The following is a 19,278-nucleotide window of genomic DNA, read 5'->3' on the forward strand; positions in this document are numbered from 1 at the left end:
TCTTCTAGCTTTTAACATTTATATCACACACACTAGTGGCTTTGCATGTTTACAACTGGAAATGGGTGCAGTAATACGTCCGAAAGATCTTGGGTCCTTCTGCAGGTAGCGGAGAGCATTGTATTTCTATTGTTTTCGACCTATTGTGGTTAGGTCTTGTTTGGAGTTGTTTTGTCAGTTTCCGTCTTTCGTTTTACGTCATCTGTACTCCTGTACTCACAGAGGGAAGATGGAAGGTCAAGAGTGTATTTATTGTTGAAGATCAATTCTTGCCTCAAGTGAGAGTTCTCTGAGGTTTTCAAAAAGTGTAGCACTTTTAAACATTTTTCGGATGTATTCTTTGCAGTTTCGACTGTAGATATGGGACACCGTTGACCTTCTTTTGTATTATTAGAGTTTACATCTCCGAAGATGGCAAAAATGATTTATTTACTTAATCCTTACATTATTAATTCAAGTCAAAGATGTGACATTTTGATACTTGGAAAATAAATTAACCCAATCCTTTGAATACTAGGTGACTTTTCTTATCTTGGTATTCGTTTTGTGTTTGCTCGACGCTTGAGTTTTTACTTGACGAAAGTGTACATACCCGCCATGCTGGTAGTTGTCGTCTCCTGGCTTTCGTTCTTCGTCGACAAGAACTCGGCCCCAGCTCGGGTATCTCTCGGTATCACGACAGTTCTTACGATGACTACGCTAATAATGGGTTTCGGACAGGGTTCCTTACCCGTGGTGTCTTACGTCAGGGCACTCGACTGGTACCTTATCGTATGTTATTTGCTGGTGTTTGCCTCCTTTGCTGAGTATGCTGTGGTCAACTACAGAAGCAAGCTTCCCAATAAGATCCTCAGTGTAAGTATTTGGTATAAATTTGAGTCTGAATTTGAGTTTGTCTGATTTCTTCTAAAGCCTCGAACATTTTTTGACATTTGTTACAATTTTCTAACCTTAACATGTAATTTAAGAACATGTCGCTCACTTTAAGAAAAACCGAGGCGATAAGTGGATAACAACAATTCCAAGCACCACCCAAATTGGCCGAGGTTGCCGACCGACTCCAAATTTGCAGCTAGGACACATGTACTCCCATTGACTGTCATTTAAATTGGGGACTGGATTGTGTGCTATTTAGACTAGTAATTCATTGCAAAGTCTCTATAATGTGATGATGAGAGTCAGCCTCGTTTCCTTCCCTAGGAAGAGGAGAGACCCTGGGAACGAGGTTGTACAGTAGTATAAGAAGGACGTCTGTCAGTCCTACTGACTGACGTTTCGCTAAACTGACCAGAGTACATCTTAAGTGTCAAGTTGGCAATTCAGATACAATTTCTAAAAACAGAAGAGTGACTCTTCACGTAGATGAGACTTGATTCATATGACATGAGCAGGATACAATGCGCGCTCTGATTGGCTCAACCCCATTCACCATTACACAGAGAGAGTAACGGAAATAGTGTTACAAGCGGTTTTGCAAGTGGGCTCTAGGTTATCGCTATACCAGCAAATATACACCTATGACTGATGTAATTACTATCAATGCTATGGGATAAGATAACTGCTGATAATACTCATCCCCTTCATGAACTGCTTCCACCCCAGAGATCAAGAAGCCTCAGGAAAAAGGGACACCCTTACATCCTTCCACGTGTCAGAACTGAACGTCATAAACGCTGTTTTGTGAATAGATGCCTTTTCAATTTTAACTTTTTAATTTTTTATTTATACACATTTGTTAATAGTTTGTGATTAGTTCTTTTTTTATAGTAGTTAGTTATATGAAATTGTAAGTCTAGACGTATGACTCTGGGCATGTTTCTTTCGGCATTTGTTAATAAACAATTCATTCATTTATAAATGACAATGAGCTACGAATGTTCCAGTTAGGATAAAATCCATTTACCATGACTTTATAGAAGCTTTTTTATATTTCTTAACTATAATTCCATTGTTCTTACATCTGCAGAAATCTCCGTGCCGTAATGAGATCTCATCTTCTGACAGGACATTGAGTAGAGAGTTTTCCAATGAGTCATCTACGCCTGATGTTGAAAGCAAAGCATCTACCTCCGGGTCGCATGAATTCATCATGGAAAATGAAAGCAGAAATTTAGATGAATGGTCTCGGTTAATCTTCCTGCCCACCTTCCTTGTATTAAATGTGTTCTACTGGGTTTATTTTTTGGTGATCGATGAAAAGAATCTCTGAAGGAAGACTTCTACTTTGATGTGACCAATGACAGAGATGGGCTAGCCTGTCAGCAAAGCTCTCTTCTTAATCAAGAATATTTTGCAAACACGTGTTCAAAAAGGCTTTTTAGTTCAATGTGCTGGATACCAAATGATACCTTCTTACAGAAAATTAATGTATTAAAAAAAAACCTCACTTCATGTTCTCAGGTAAAGGCCTTCTTCCTTGCTGGGCTGACACAACCGTAAAAGGCAATTTATTTGGGGAAACATTTCAACTAGTACCACTAGTCGTCTTCATCTTATGAACCATAATATACGCCATGTCATGTACACTAATTTGCCGTTAACCATTTTTGTTTACGTTTAAACTTTTTAGTGCCGTTATTTTTGAACCTAAATTTATCTTATGAACAATTGCATACGCTATGTCGTATACACTAGCTAACCTTTAACCGTTTATGTTAACGTTCAAATTTTAACTTTTTAGAGCCGTTCAGTTATATTTTCTCATTGTAATTCTGGTCCTGAAGAAGCCTAGTGATACTAGTTGAAATATTGGCCCAAATAAATTGCTTTTTGTCGTAGTGACAGCCCTGCCATCAGTTTGGTATATTTTCATCACATGAGGTGGGGTAGTATGTGACCATTTCATGAAGTCTCTACCCAGGCCATGGGAGGGTGAATGACCACTGACCAAATTGCATGTCAGTATTCCACGATTTGTTTATACATCACTGGTGAGGACACTTTGCGAATCTTCCATGATATCTCAACCTGAGCGTTAAAAAGCGTAGATAACTGCTGACCAGTTGATGTCATATGGTAGTGGGTTTGAATCCCAAGTTGTAATGAGGAGTCTGTGACCACGGCCCGGTTGTTCGAAAGTCGAGGTTTTCATCCCCCTCCTTCAGAAACTGTTTAAATGCTTATTTTAGAGCCATAAAGAAAAGAAACGAAAAGTAAAGAAAGCCAAAATTTGATGGGAAAAATCTTTTGGAGGAATCTTTGTTACACTGAGCCCTTGTTATGTTGACATTGTATGACTATGACTATGTTGGGGGTCCTTCACTCTCTCAATGTTCCTCTTAAAAAGAAAGAAAGAAAGAAAGAAAGAAAGAAAGAAAGAAAGAAAGAAAGAAAGAAAGAAACAACAAAAAAACAGAAAGCTCACCTGGTGCCTGGGTCTTGAAAATTGTCAGCGGACACGGCACTTTAATGCTCAGTGCCTTGGGAACATTATATGAGCTTTAAACAATGATACTTATTTCTTTGAATGACCTTCCTTAACAAAAATCTGGGGACGCTAACAACTCATTGTTAGAACAAATCCCAATACAGTTCAGCTCAGTATTTTGAATCAGCGACGTTTCCAGTCCATTTAAGCCAATAGCCAATAGAGTCAAGGAACTTTGATGAGGCTTGACAGTTTGACAGAATATGGAAACCTTATTAGCAAAACACAAGGTGCAAATTTAAATTATAGAGCTGCATTCTAAAAAAAGCCTTCTAGCTCGCACTATCGCAGCCAACCCAAAAAGTTCTCCGAAAATATCAGATGCCAATTCGGGACACTTTCGGGTGTTTTGAGAAGCACTTTTCGGGACCCGAAAAATTCACGGGAAAAGAACCCCAAAATATTTTCGGCCCGAGAAGCTCTCGGACTTTTGGGAAAGACATAAAAAAGCTGTTCAAACAGTTTTAGTTTGTCTCTATCTTTTGACTTGAATTTCAGATTTCTTCCAAGTAAGTAAACATGTGTGCTTTCATTTGCGCGTTGGTAAAGTATATAAGCTTTTAAATTTCGTTTTGATTAGTTAAGGGGGAATTTTCTTTATCTTCGCGTACGAGACTTATTTTTCAAATCTTTGTTGTTCAGATAAAGGTGTAGAGAAATGAAGAGAAAATCTCATACGTCTTGCAAGTTATTTTATTTTCCAGTTTTTAAACAAGCTACATTATGAGTTGCATATTTCCTGTATTTCTTGATTTCCCTCTGATGAGTCAGTTGGCGTCAACTTTCGTCACTAGTCCTCTGGTTCGTCTTCCAGTTCTCGGTCGCACTCCAGATGGCGCGCGGCTTCGCACACACTGCGTCGGGTGGTCAACTGCATTTTCTAAAAGAAAAACAAATAAGCAATAAACATCGACTAGAATAAAATCCTTTTATTTTATCCCTCAACCGATAATCTTAATAAATCCAACTTTTTAGGAAAGGGACAAATAAAAATGAACAGATGAACGGAAAAACGCTTTACCACACCTACTGTCTTTATTATGTGATAGGCATGTGGTAACATCCAAAAAAACATTAACTTAGAAAGAGGAACATGGAAGCCTCAAATTCAATTTTACTGGTGGCGTTGGGTTTTATTTTGTGATAATTGATCAACCTTAACATAATCAGTTGACGCTAATAATCACCAAACTAATGGAACCTCAATTTTAAAACGTGAAGTTTTATAATCTATCCAGGATGTAAAAACAAGATAATTAACCATAGCTGAAGTTGCTCTCCAACGTAATATAATTCGCAAACCTATTTTTGTCAGGTCATTAAACGTCCGTTCAATAAAATAGTGCACCTGTATTGTAATAATTCATTCAAATGTAACGCGAACAAAAACCTGAAAATTTTTCATAATCGAAGGACAATAACATCGCAATAATATAGATCATACCGATGAAAAGGGATGTATTTTGAACCCAGAAGTTTCTCAGTAAAATTTTCAAAAACGGGATTTTTTTCTCTAAACGTGTTCCGTAAAACGGCTTTACATAAAGCTATATAAATTAAGATGAAACATGTCTCCGTACAAGTCCAGTACTCAGTTAGCAGGAAAATACTCCACCCTTGTTGGGATGCATTTTTAGGTCCGTTACAAATCCGACTTTGGATGTAACTTTTGTCGCACTTCACTGCAAAAATTCTCGAGAAAAGATTACAACTTCAAACCCACTTCAGGTAAACCAGCTGCGATTTCAGTGCGGTTTAAATTAGCGCGATATCACTGTACGTTTTCTAAGAAATCCAGTATTAAGCATTAAGCACGGCACACCCCTGCGTCATCCTGATGATAAATCGTGTTCAAATCGCACCGCTTTAAAACTGCAACTCGAGTTCCACAGTTGCATTAAAAGTGTGTATCGAAAACTAGTCGAAAAACGGCCGCGGGCCCAGTTCATGGGTAGGTAAACCGCGTGGAGTGATGTACTGTGTGAAGGGGAGTCGGTTGTGTTTTAGATCATCGGGGTGAGTTCTCTTAAATTTTAATTCAAAGCTGTTGGAGTTGTTAACTGATTTGAAAAGGAGATGATGTTTATAGGAAATAAATAAGTTTGACAATTGAGCTTACTTTATTCAAAAAGGCAAATGATCTAAAAATAATGTCACTCCGCACCAAACATAAACTGTATATAGCTAAGAACAATGGGGCGATACTAGTTAACTCAGTAGTGTAAAATTTCCCGATTTGAGAGCCACGCCGGTCGGCACTGGCAATGGGATGGGATCAATGTGTTTGAAACACAAACACGAAAACAAATGCGAAACTAAAGACAGATGGTTCAGTGTTTGTTACCTTGATCCTCTTCCCTTTATCACTGTCTTCATATTTCTTCCCATTGGTAGAAAAGAGACAATCAGTCTCTTTTACCATCGACACCAAAAAAAATGCGAAAATGAACAGAGCTAGCAGTTGCGATTTCATTTTGCCGATTCCAGGATATTTTCACTGAGGCAGCCACGGATCCCTGAGTCGCAATACTGATGTGTCATTGGACTATTCTCGGTCCGTTTATATCTCTTTCCTCTGCGGCAATTTAATTGTTCATAGACCATAGTTTAATTAAGATGTGAGCCACCTTTGAAGGCGAATTTAAGGATGACGATGGCACTTGAAAAATTAAGACTTAATGATATGTCAGTTGTAAAACGGAAAATAATATGGTGATAATTTTAGCTACAGAACAAAAAGAAAGTTTCTTCCTTTTTTTTACTTTTACTTTGAAGCTACGCCGCGCAGTGGAGAATTTTCTTTGTACCCTTTCTATTGCGTATCGTAGACCATTTGCGAGCTTATTTAGTTTTCACTTTCTCAACTGAACCGTATTTTTTTTCACACTTACCACCCATGGTGTTTCATGACTGACCGATATCTTTTACGTATTTACACGCACTCCGCCTTGAGAACGGTTTGTTTTGTTTTTAATATTTTCTTCAATAGTCAAGAGTTAGTCTGGCATGAACTAACTTTGCCTAAAAAGTCAATAAACGAGCTTTGTTTAACGACGAAGACGTCAACAGGCAATACAGTGAGCTGGAGAAAAATTGCTCGGGAGTGAGTCACGTTCAGTTGTCATATGGCTGACTGCTTTGTACATGAACAATTATAACAGATATAGGTTACCAGTTTATGTGGCAGCATCGGTTATCATCAGCCCCCTTTTAGCCCATACAGGAATCACTGGAGGTTGCCATAGCACTTCCACTTCGTCTTCAGTTGCACTCATCAAACACCCCTTGTATAACGCCATCACGGACGTACACACGTAAAAACGTCTAATTAACGTATGGCCAATCTCTGACTTGTTTCCAATCATTCTAGTCACCTACTGTCAGAAAAAAGGACAGGTAGTGAAATAACAAAGAAACCATTGGCGAATTAGCAATAATGGATTTTCAAGTAACCTAGAATATCCTCTTTCACATTTGTCTTTCCTTGTTTTTATCAAAAAATTGCTTTCAGCTGCGACTTCCTGTTTCTATCAGCTTTCATATGCTTTCTTTTTCCTGTTTCTTCATCAGATATAAAGATAATGATAGTAAGATTATTAGCAATAAAATTTTATGGAGTCACAATCTTTTACAACTACATGATAAGTTTTGGCCGTTCGCAAAGAACTATTGGTACTAATGAAGAGTAGAAGCTATACCTGTTTAAATACCGACGGCAAGTTCAAGTTGTTGTGTTTGGATAAGCAGCATTTTCAAGGTTAAAAAAAATAAAATAAAACAAAATCATATACTAATGTTAGTTCAAAAAAACTGATCGTGGACTCAGTAGGTTGGAATAAACTGAGTGGCCGGGGACACAGTAACGCGATCGTGTAAACGAGATAGTCTTAACCGTACTTGGGAAAAAGCAGATTTTCATTCAACTGATCATCCACACGTGTAAATTCTGCCTTTCTGTCAAAATGGTTACTTTTTAACACGAACTTCTTTTTTGATGAATAATTCATTCTTTTTAATAATTATTATGTCCTTCAACAACAGCTATTGATCAAAGTCACCAAAGAATTAATTAGTCGTTTTCACCATTTGCATTGCAGATCGCAGATCCATCAACCATATTTGTTTTTCAGTTTGAACTGGAGGTATAAAGCGAAACAAAGGAAAACCAAATACCGTCAAAAAAAAAAAAAAAAAATAATAATAATAGTAAAATAAACAAGTCATGCGAATTAAACGAGCATGACTTCGAGCTTCGCCTAAAGGCCCAAGAAAAAAGAAAAATAATTGTCGTGTAGACAGGGAGACCACAATAGCTTCACCAATTATAGTGGACCATTAAGATACAAAAAAACACAAGAAAAAAACAGAAACAACAGGACAGTTAAAACAGCAAGTTAGTTGACGATCGAGGGTGCGAGCCATGTTACCGTATTATCGGGCTCGTATAGATTGTTGATCGCGAAAAAAAAAAAAAAAACGTGCTATACTGTCTAACGTCATTAACGCTTCAAGGATACGAAACACCTTCTCAGTTAATATTTTTGACACCCAACAAAGGCAGTTAAAATGAAGTCAAAATGCGCTACTTTGAAAGTTTCTAATGATATCCTTCTTTCATCATCTGACGTTCAAATCTAAACGATTTGAACTGTTCACGAGTCTTGTCACCCACCAAGTGCTAAAGTAGGACTTGTGAAGGGCGAAGCCATCGGGCTCCTAAAAACAAATTCGTCAAAATCTAGTTTTGAGGAGAACACCTCAAATTGTATAACAAGGTTGTTGGCAAGAGGTTATCCACACAACCTGGCAGAAAAAGTACTATCGCAAATAGAATTCCCGCCGTGAAAGGGTGCTAGCGCTTAAACAAGAAAATAAAACTTCTCAAAGACATTTTGCCTTATTACAAAATACGAGCCATCGCTGCCAAACATCAGACAAGTTTTAATGGAAAAATGGCACGTAATACAGAAACAACCAGTAGTCAGAAATATCTTTAAAGATCCACCAATCATATCTTTTAAAAGAAGGAAAGTCCTTAAAAGATATACTCGTTAGAGCTAAAACATAAAAGGTTTTCAAAATGTTTCACACCAGTGAAGATTGTGTGGCCTGTCACCCCTTGTCATTACCTACCGTAAGAGGGTATAAAAGTTAAAACTTTCGAGCGTAAACTGTTTCATATTAGTCCATACATATAGCCAGTCGTTATTTTGCTTCTTTCTTTGCTCAAGATAGAAATGTTTTAGCATTTTAAAAATCTTATTCTTCAAAACACCTTCCAAATCTGATTGTATTCTTCTCTCGCCGTGAAACATGTTTACTTGCAGCATGTGTAAAACATTTCAACTGAATGTTTACGACTGATACTTTGAAGAGAAGGAAACAATTTCAGACTCTCGTCTGATTGCTTTCACTACAAACATTCGTTCTATTTTGGTTATACAGTGAAACCTCTCCTCACGGACACCTCTTCACTACGGACACCTCTCTATAACGGACAGTTCACTTGGTCCCTGAGAGACCGAAATCCAGATACACCTAAGGCGTACTTCTCTAAAACGGACACCTCTATAATGCGAACACTTATTCCTTTCCCCCTGGTGTCCGTAATAACGAGGTTTGACTGTACTCAAGTTTATACCTATGTTACCTTTATTACTGCTTTTGTCATTTTGTCCGCCAGCAATGATACACTGTTAAATTGTTTCTTAGAACGAATACCTTTACGAAACAGGCGCTTTAAAGTCACTCCTGTGTGGACATACTGACTGTAAACGAGGTTAGTTTGACGCGTCCTACATGCAAGCACTGCTCTTTCTGTTTTTCCTGAGTTCCCAGGAGGTTTCAGAAACGGGGAATTATCATTGGAATCACGTAACTATTCAGCGAAGATTCTTTGCACGCAATCAATCACTGTTCTCCAATCACTAGAAGCGTATTTGCTGAGAGTTTATATCGACAACTCGTGCTTCGTGCTTCATCAGAGATTCCAAACATTTCGAAAACAATCAATTAAAGCACAGTATAAACCAGTCTCGGTGTTTAAAACGTCTCACTTTCGTAGATAACTTGAACCCTATATTCCCTCTAACATAACACTTCGATTTTGAAGAAAAAATAAAAATAAAACCTTTATTCAGCTACAATGAATAGTTTTAAACATTCCTTTTCTTATAAGCATAATTGATATTCGGCATAACTAACCAAAATAAATTTGCTGAGGCGGAAAATTTGAATGTTTTTAAACCAGGCCAAGGAGTTATCTAACGAGTGATTCCGGTGAACATTAAGTTAAGCGTAGTAGTATTAGTATTTTGTAGTTTGAAATGTATTATTTGTTAATGTTTTTATTATGATAAGGAAGGAAATAAACTAGAAAGGGATAAAACCTCTCTTATCTTCTTTTCACCTTTCCCTAAAAAAATTGTGAATAAACAGTTGACACTAAACACAAAGCAGAGAAAGGGAAGGGCAGCTGAACAAAAATCAGAAAAAAATAACACTTAACGAAAAGGCAGTGTGATATCCAAGGTTATTAGAGAACCATTATCATCAATTTACACCATTATTATGCTTTTATCTATCACCATTTTGTCACCATTTGTTTGATAATCTGCCACCATTTTTTCTAACAGTGAGTTAATTATCAGTAGTTGGGCAACTCTCACGCGTGATTATGGAGATTAATGGACTGTTCACAGGTGCGTGAGACTTATGAAAGCTAACTGAGCGAACCCTGGCTGTGAAAGCCTTCAGCGATTCGTATACGACTTTGAAGAGTGAGATGATGCCAATAATTAATCCGATAGCAGCTGTAGGGCAAACTAACTTTCGATCGGTCTCTTGGTGGTAATGCGGGTCCTACCATTGATTCAATAATAAATACAGAGTTGAAATGATCATTTATGCACTCATATAAACCCACTCGAACCAGCTTCCATTTATTATTTTATGTGAGGAGTGCTTCTGTCGTTTAGCCCATAAAAGCACGGGTGTTGTTTTTAACAGTCGGTTTGATTCTATCCTTCAGACCTTATTTCATAATAAGCCAGTGAAGTGCAAGAGAAACTTTTTAAAACGTTCGCATGGAAGCAATCTCCTCATGAAGATGATTCTCAAAGAGAAATTAGAGCTAAGACGAAACATTACGGGCACATTTAATCAGGACACTGGCTTTTAAATAAAAACTGCTGTAGTTTCATAAGCTTCTTGTGAAAAAAATAAAGAAAGCTGGGAAAAAGAAAGAAAAAACGAAATAGAAAGAGAAATTTGCGTGAGCGTGTATGTGTGATGGTTCAATTTTTGTTTCCCTTTGTTTATAATTACACAAAAAATGCGAAACAAAATCGACCCAAAGATAAAAGTGCCTCAACCACAACATATGTGTGTATGTGCAAAGTATTCTCTCTGTTATGAAAATTATTAAATGACAAGAAAGCGAAAGAAACAAGGGGAGAGTTTGCGTGAGACGAGAAAAGATCATCGAGGGATAGTTAAAAGGGAGTTCATAGAAACGCCATGGGGTATAGACATTTTAAAAAGGTTATGTATGAAAGTGAAAAATATGAAAAAATTGAGACAACGTGATCCACAATTGATCCGGCTTTGTGACACTGTTCTCATTGACTTCACAGTGGACAGGTAGAGCGGTAGAATGCTGGAAGTGGCATCAATTAGTAGCACATCATGTTCTTAATTATAAGACCTTCTTTCTTCATTATGTTTCCATTGTAATTGCCATCTTCCATTGGTGGCGTGGCAGAAATTAGAGAATTAATCAAACCAGTTGAATTGTGTCAGATAAATTGGGTGGGTATAAATTGAGCAATCGTTGCCTCGGAAGATATATCCTGTTTAACTCCCAGTGAGTTCAGACAAATAACAATCAAACAAAACAGAGAACAGAAAAAGCAACGCCGAGTGGCCAGAATGAAATCAAAGCTAGTCATAGCTCTTTTTATTTTTGCGTTTTTGCTTGGATCTATCGTGAAAGATGCTGAATGCATGTTCACAGTTAAGGGAAACAGAGGAAAAAGAAACGAGGTAAGATCAAAACAAACACAGCATTACAGCATTTAACATTTGGTAAACATTTCAACAAGACGACAAGAACTCTCGGTTAATTTTAAAGCAAGCGGTATTCTACTTGTGTTTGGCTGGTGAGAGAAGCGAAAATTTCACTTGTTCTGTTTCTATTTAAAAACACTTGAATTTTAACTTTATATCAGTTAATGGATTTCGGTGGTTTGAACTTTTTGTTAAGGATATCCCACGTGCACTACTAACCCAACTGGAGAAGACAGCTTTCCTGAGAAAGCACTAGAACTTGTGCAGTGTCTAGTTTTATTTGTTGCTTTATACAGAACTAGTAAAACTATCTTTTTGGGAAGAAGAGGCACCAAGGTGTAATGCAGTTTCTTCGGGTAATCTGATCTTTCTTGTATACATTTGGTTACCCTAGACATGAGAAAAGCTGAATGGGAGAAAGTATTTTGTTCTTATTTTAAGGCTGAATTTATTGTGATGATCGAATGTGGGCCGTTTTTAAGAGCTAGGCCTTAACTTTTTTTTTTTTTTATCAAAACCGTGCTTGATTTGAACTCATCAGTTACCTTTTATCCCCGTTCAAAAATGCTCATAAAACATCATAAGGAATATTTCAAGTGACTCTGTCCTAAGGAGAACAAACTATTATTTGTCCTGAGATATATTTTTCAAGACAGAAGAGGACGACTTTGAAAAGAAAGCCCGAATATTTTGTCAAAAGTTTAATCTGGCAATTCCACCTTGGCCATCCGGCCGGATCCGTGGCTAATTTTAGTTTCAGGAAACTAGTAAAGCAATCCAACCCACTGGACCTTGCTTTGATTCTAATATGTCCATTAGCTTTTTAAAATAATACTAAATATTTCCTTCAACAAACAGATGTTAGTGACCTCCTCTACTTATTGTTGTGCTCGCGCAAGTTCAACAATGGTTTATTATTGATAGACAAAAAACAGATGACACAACACATTGGAAAAATGTGTTGTTAATTTCCAACTCCACCGAATCAATAAAATCAAAGATTTAACTGTCGTGATGTACTTTTACTTCTGGTTTATTCTGTCAAATAAGACTTAATTTTCACTTTTAACCCTTCTTTGTTAAGACGCTGAAATTTGTTTTAATTTCTGTTTCAGGACAAATGTTAGGAAAGTTTTTCGTTTATTAAACGTTGAATTTTGCTTTTCTTTAGGGGTCATTGCTGAACTATCGACGGGGCTTATGCGCAGCTGCACGTAGACTGGAGTGCGACCGAGAATTCGAAGACGAACCAGAGGACAAGTGACGAGAGGTGACGTCATAGACTACCATCAGTGAATGAAAAAGACAAGAAATGTGCAATTGATAGTGTAGCTTGAAAAAAGTTGTTTTAAAGTAGAAATAAAGAAATACTATATGAGGCTGTTATATTTCGTTACTTTTTCTGAACGATAAGACATTCAAAATTTGGAAACTGAGCAGCTCGCCACAGAAGCAGCTTTGCTTCGAACAGCGAGGCTGAGAATTCAGGCTGTAGCTTGCCCTCATTTGAGTGTTAAATAAATAAATAATTATTATTTATAATAATCATAATCATATTCATAATCAAACTAATCTTATAAAAAGACCTCCATCAGGTATCCAAAAATTATTCAAATTTAAAGACCTTTAAACAGAAATAAAAAATGCGGCAAATGAAAATCGAAGTTATGCAATTGGACACTGGTGACTTAGGAGTGATGACGAAAGGTATAGCGAAGCTTATCAGCAAAATACCAGGTGATATTAGCCTTCAAGAAATCTGAAAAACGACACTCCTAGGAACAACGCACATACCAACGAAGGGTCCTACCCATTAACTGAAAGAATAAAGACCGCCCTAGCGCCGTAGGACCATGGTTTGGACCCGACAAAACAACTAAAGGAGGCATAAGTAGTTAATATCCTTATCTGGAGAGTAGAGGGCAGAATTGAGAGGAGTGCGGAGTACGAGACAAGAATGATAAGAAGCACTTAGTTAAAACAGTAAACGGAAGGGCGTAAAAAAACAAGACACTACGCAAACTCAATTTTCATTGATGATTAATACCCTTGGGATTATGCAAATTAATGAGACCGTTAAAGGATTTACACATGTTCCACCCGATCACTCTACCCGAGACCGCGAAAGTGAACAGGTTGGCGACCCACCCTCCCACCCAACGCGTATGTCGGGCTTGATCCTATCACTTTTTACTTTTGCCTAGTCTTAGGCTTGTCCCAGGCCAGAGCGATTCCCCATACCTTATTAACATGTCATGAATATTACCTAGGGTAGAATATTACACTATTTTACACAACTCACCTGATTATCTGTTCCGGAGAGTGATCGTAGCAAGTATACTGGAAACCTTCCTAAGCGTCAACCTCGTTTCCAGGGTCTCTCCTCTTCACATCCCTGGGATGTGAAGAGGAGAGATCCTGGGGACGAGGTTGCCTAAGTGTCACTAATGAAGATGTATATTTCGGATCGACAACTCCTTTTAAGGACGACGATAATAACCTTCATTCAAGCGATGCCTACCAATCGACAGCCCTCAGCCGGCAAACATTTTCGAAAATTTCTATACGTGTCCCACCAATGAGACAAACAAAATGCGTTTCTGTTGGTTATGATAGGCGCAACATTCAAATGTTCTACTAAATGGCTACAGGGCAATCCTTCGCTGCTAAACAAAAGAAATTATTAGAAATACAGTCTGAACTTCCTTCTCGCCGAATCATGGTAACTCTTCGTTTTGTACCTTTTCATCTTGATTATGTTTTTAACACTTTCCACAACACGAGGGGGGAGCAAAGTTGAGGCTGTTGGCATCAGAGTCTTCATTCTTTGGGACATAAGCCTCTGTACTGGGCTTGATCCAATGGTTTCAACAGGTGTGTTTCTGTCTTTTGACAAGGAAAGCAAAAGATCCATGCCATCTAGGAACGCTTTCTTGAATAGGCCTCGGTTATTTGCACTGCGGTCTCTGCTTTACCATTTGACTTATGATGATGCGGAGATGACGTCACATGTCTAAATTCCCATTCTTCGACAAATATTCTGAGCACGCGGCTTGTTAGTTGTGCACCATTGTCGGAGACAAGGACATCTGGAATTCCATGTCTGCTTAATTGTTCCTTTAGAAGTTGTATGATGGTTTAATGGTAAAGTTGTGTCACTAAGTTCATGGACTTTCACAAAGTCTGAATAGTAATCCACAAGAACACTGCTAGTCGGCTCCAGGGATGATCTGGAACTTTCGACTTCTGCATTGGCTCTTTCGGATTCCTCACCTGAAATTCTGCACACATGGACCTTAATTTCACTGTTCATTCCTGGCCAAAAGACTGCGTCTACAACCTATCTTAAACAAGCTTCAATGCCAAGGTGACTTGCGTGACTTCTGGAGATGATCTGTGGGCTGATTGCCTTAGGAACGATTATGCGCTGGCGTCTCAGCAGGATTCCGTTGTGCTAGGAATTTTCTTCTTTTTAGCTCCAGTATTCTCTGATTGTAACTGACACCTTGCTTTTTCTGCTTTGGCCAGCCAATCAGCACACTTGTCGTCAAAATTTGGAGCACTGGATCTTGTTCTGTCGCCTTTTGTAACTTACACTTGACACTAGTGTTAAAGAGTCTGGCTTCAACTGCCAACGCGAACACTTTAAATTCTTCAAAATGTTCTGCTGGAGCAGACTTTTTGAAAATTGTCTGAAGCGGCTTGTGGTAATTTTTTCTCCTCGAACTAGCTAGTGACTAGCTAGCTAGCTAGTGAATCTTTGACAGGTAAATACTATCGCAAGGCATTCTTTTTAAATTTGCGCGTTTCTTATTTCTGTTGGTGTGAGTGTTTTCTACGCGAAAGCCATTTTGAAGATGGGTAGCGCCGAATCCCTTCTTGCTAGCGTCGCACTGTAACGTGACCTCATTGCAGTCGTAGTACTTTAGAACAGGTTGGTTGACGACTAGTTTCTTCACTTCCTTGAATGCTATGTAATGCTGTGTACGCTGGACGATTCTTTCTTTTGTCATGTAACTATTGTTAACCACAGAATTTGCACTTCGCATTTCCAGTAGTCTTCTTCTTCAGGGACACATTCTTTCTTTGTTTGGACTTGCCGCTCGGCTGCTTCTTGAAATTCTTGCCTTTCCCTTTTCCAACTACATTCACTCTTCTTCTTCGGCGGATCGTTAGTGTTGGATTTCATAGACTCCAACTGCTTGCTCGTCATTTTGTTAGAACGCGCAATGTCGATTGCTTTGTCGAGTAAGAGGGATTTCTCTCTCAAAAGGTTCCCTTTTGTCCCTCTGTCAATGACACAAATAAATGACTAATCTGTCGTGGATTATATATTTAATTCATCAGTAAGTGATCTAAATTGACAAGACGATGCAAATTTCCGTAGGCGAGCGACGTAACCGTCGACTGACTTTCCCAGATTTTGGTCACAAGAATTGAAGACGTACCGTTCGTAAACAATGTTGCGCTGCGGTTTGAAGCAGTTTTCCAAAGCGGTCAGGCATGCTTGGTCGTTGTCCCTGTCCTTATCCGAAATATTTAGATTCAACTGCTTTGAAGTGTATCCCTTTTTCGGTGACGAAGTTGTACTGCTGATTATCGGTGTATTTTAGGCTGATATCTTCGATTTATCTTTTGACACCATGATGAGTGACCGAGCTCAGACCACTGATGTGCTTTTAGTCAACTTAAATTTATTACCAAATAAGGGCATACATACGTTGGTGCAAACCACGACGTAATCTGAACAAAGCCTAGTAACACCACACTCGTAAAACCACAGCCAGTTTAGTCCGGTCAGTTAGAGCCGAAAATCATTAAAATGTGACAAATCGCGTAAAAACATGAAACTTGGCACAAATGTCCCTTGATATGTCAGGATTCATTTTAGAAGGGGTGCCACAAAATTTATTTCCATGGAAATATTCAAGAGCAAGCAGACGGAAGGAATACAGTCCTTGTTCTTAAGAAGGGCATGGAATTACTATTGAAAGATGCCTAAAAAGAACGGAATTATGAGGAAGAGGCATTCACACTTGCGAAAGCAACAAGATATATCCGCAGCGATGTTATTAATACACTAATATCCCCTTTTGATGGAGAATTCTCATCGGATTGCCAGTCCAAATCAGTACCTTTGAGCTTAAAGGATCTGGTTTCCATGTTACTCAATGGTGCTAATATAGAAACCCAGGATTCAGAAGAATCGCAAGCTTGCTTGACAATTGCCAAGTAAATACTGTTCAGGCTGAAGAAAACGGCAAAATCCTTAGGAAAGGGAATGCGCCATTGCCGGGTAAGGGAACCTCCTCTGCCTCATTACCTCTGAATGAACATACCCACCCAGAAAAGAAGCAAAAAGATCGTTAATCAACTACACCGACTTGGTTTAAGGTTGAGCTGCACCAGGGTTGACGAAATGATGAAAGATTTCGGAACGTCGGTGTGTAACCATTTTAAGACTGTCGGCGTTGTTTGTCCTCCCTATTTTCAGCAAAATCTCTTCACTGTTGGAGCAATTGACAACCCCGACCATAATCCGTCGTCAACAACAGCGCAAGGCTCATTTCATGGTACTGGGATTAGTCTCTTCCCGTTCCCAACACAAGATTCCATTGACGTTGTCGGCTAGGAAGCAGCCAATACAACAAATCATTGCTCTATCAAGACTACCCCGAGAGACATTACGCTCCCTAACTCTTATTCTATAGTTCCTCCTGTCTCTCTGAAGACATCTCATGTAGACGTTCCTGTAGTTCTCCAAGCTACTAAGGATATTTCAAGTAGCAATCAGCTATCCGCGACTACTGCCATAACAAAACAAGATCCCTGGTTAGAGCATTGTAGGCGTCATCTCGATGATAATCTTACCAAAGGGACGTAATTCTCATGGGCTGCCTACAATGCATTGATTGCGCATGCTTCCAATCCCTTGCCATCTTTGGGTGGTTTGTTGCCATTGCTTGACGAGAAGGCGGCCACACCTGCTATGGTGAAGCATTCTATGGATGTTCAGAGAAAGCGAGTATCTTAATCCAGGTCAGGTCCCTGTTACTGCATGTGACCAACCTCTCTTCGCCATCGCCAAGTTTGTGCAGTGAAATTGGCCTGCTACACATGGAGAAGATGTCCATGTCGTGATGTTAGGAGGCCTTCACTTTGAAATGGCTCTATGGTCCGTATGTGGCGATCTGTTAAAAGCGTCTGGCTGGATCTTTGCTTTCGCAGAGGCAGGTGTAGCATCCATTGGTACATCGGATTCCTTTCTAAAGGTAGCTCACTTTACCAAGACCACACGCGCACACCAGATAACCAGTGTGGCTCTGCATAAATTGCAACGTGATGTTTATGAGCAACTACACGGAGGTAGCGAAGAAGAAGAATTTGAAAATTGGCATGATGGAATGATGAAGACAAGTCCACCATACAGGTTTTGGCACATGATCTTGCAAATGGAGCTCACAGTACTTGCATTTGTCAAAGCACACCGTGAAAACAACTTCACTTTGTATGTGGAGACCTTGGAAGCCCTAGTCCCTTGGTTCTTTGCTCTCGAACATATTAATTACGCCAGATGGGTACCAATCCATGTAAGAGATATGAGGTCCTTGCCAAGGTCAATTAAAAACAAACTCAAACAGTGCTGAATTTCCAAAATCTCAAACAAGTTTTCAAGCATCCCAATCGATCAGGCGCACGAGCAAAACAAGTCAGACGTAAAAGGAGCTGGTGGAGCCATTGGACTCACTGAAAATCCCGTGCCTTTTAGAAGATGGGTAGTTGCTGGACCCGAAATGGCCCATTCATAGCAAAAATTTGAAAGTCGGATAAGAGATCGATCTTTCAGGCGAAAAGTGGCTGGTCACGTCAGAAGTCCACAAAACTGGTAGGCATTTTTGGCAAATTCCTCTAACAAGAAGGAACTGTTCGCATACCTCACAATAGAGGTCGAAAGAGCTACCTTTTCATATGGCAGGATTGTTTGTATAACTTCAGGTCATTTAGTAACAAAACCATTTAAGACACATTCACATCATTTTGCATAGATGTTTTTTGAGTGCTATTAAATTTTACCATAATAGAATCATTTTCATATCTTTAATTTAGGTGGGAATGTCATCTCAAACTGTCCTGGACAGCAAATGAACATATGTAATCACGAAGAAGCAGACACACGAATGCTGGTCCATGTGAAAGACGCCCTGGAGAAAGGAGCGAGAAGTGTCCTTGTTCGAACTGTTGACACAGACGTTGTCGTCCTTCTCATTGCCGAGTTCAGAGCCTTCTTTACTTTACGACCAGACCTGACGGGATGGGTTGCCTTTGGCATGGGGAAGCATTTCCAGTCTCTGTCAATCAACAGTATCTGCTATTGCTTGGGAGAAGAGAAATCTTGGGCGCTACCACTTTTCCATGCACTTACTGGGTGCGATACGACGTCTGTGTTCCTGGGAAAAGGAAAGAAATCAGCATGGGAAGCTAGGAGTTCGTATCTGGCGGCCACGGAAGCTTTTCTTTATATGAGGGACTCACCTTTTCTACCACTGGAGATAGGTTCTCCTTATTTTAGCATTCTTCAACGGTTTGTTAACTTGCTTTACGACAAGACCAGCCTTGCCGTTAACGTGAATGCTGCTCGACGAGAACTATTCACAAAAAAGGGACGACAGCTGGAAAACTTTCCACCGACAGCGGTAAGAGGAACAATCTGTATGTATAAGCACAAACACCAGTCTTGCATACGTTACATACATTTTCTTTTTATCTTTTTTCTTCTGTGCTAA

The 19,278-nt window shown here is 39.0% G+C and overlaps 1 protein-coding gene, 2 long non-coding RNA genes and 1 pseudogene across 3 annotated transcripts; 3 read left to right on the forward strand and 1 right to left on the reverse strand.

The window, feature by feature from the left end:
* Positions 1–502: 502 nt before the first annotated feature.
* Positions 503–2,326, forward strand: LOC146476917 (glycine receptor subunit alpha-1-like). Its single transcript, XM_085113857.1, has 2 exons — positions 503–855; positions 1,967–2,326. The coding sequence occupies exons 1-2, from the start codon at positions 598–600 to the stop codon at positions 2,207–2,209; spliced, it is 501 nt and encodes a 166-aa protein (XP_084969983.1). The 5' UTR covers positions 503–597; the 3' UTR covers positions 2,210–2,326.
* A 1,776-nt stretch (positions 2,327–4,102) lies between these two features.
* On the reverse strand, positions 4,103–6,009 carry LOC146476918 (uncharacterized). The gene is made up of 2 exons (XR_014865448.1): positions 5,772–6,009; positions 4,103–4,307 (listed from the first exon to the last, which is right to left on the reverse strand). It is a non-coding gene; the product is annotated as an uncharacterized LOC146476918 (long non-coding RNA).
* A 5,255-nt stretch (positions 6,010–11,264) lies between these two features.
* Positions 11,265–12,880, forward strand: LOC146476919 (uncharacterized). The gene is made up of 2 exons (XR_014865449.1): positions 11,265–11,470; positions 12,666–12,880. It is a non-coding gene; the product is annotated as an uncharacterized LOC146476919 (long non-coding RNA).
* Positions 12,881–17,505: 4,625 nt separating this feature from the next.
* LOC146476920 (uncharacterized) lies at positions 17,506–19,278 on the forward strand (annotated as a pseudogene).

The sequence above is a fragment of the Pavona decussata genome, unplaced genomic scaffold, assembly GCF_977016875.1.
Source record: "Pavona decussata unplaced genomic scaffold, jaPavDecu1.1 SCAFFOLD_72, whole genome shotgun sequence".
Classification (NCBI taxonomy): Eukaryota; Metazoa; Cnidaria; class Anthozoa; order Scleractinia; family Agariciidae; genus Pavona; species Pavona decussata.

Excerpts from the sequence above, each read along its gene's own strand:
- LOC146476917 (XM_085113857.1), top strand. The coding sequence starts at position 598 with ATGCTGGTAGTTGTCGTCTCCTGGCTTTCGTTCTTCGTCGACAAGAAC. Across the intron at positions 856-1,966 it reads TTCCCAATAAGATCCTCAGT|AAATCTCCGTGCCGTAATGA; the intron begins GTAAGTATTTGG and ends TTACATCTGCAG.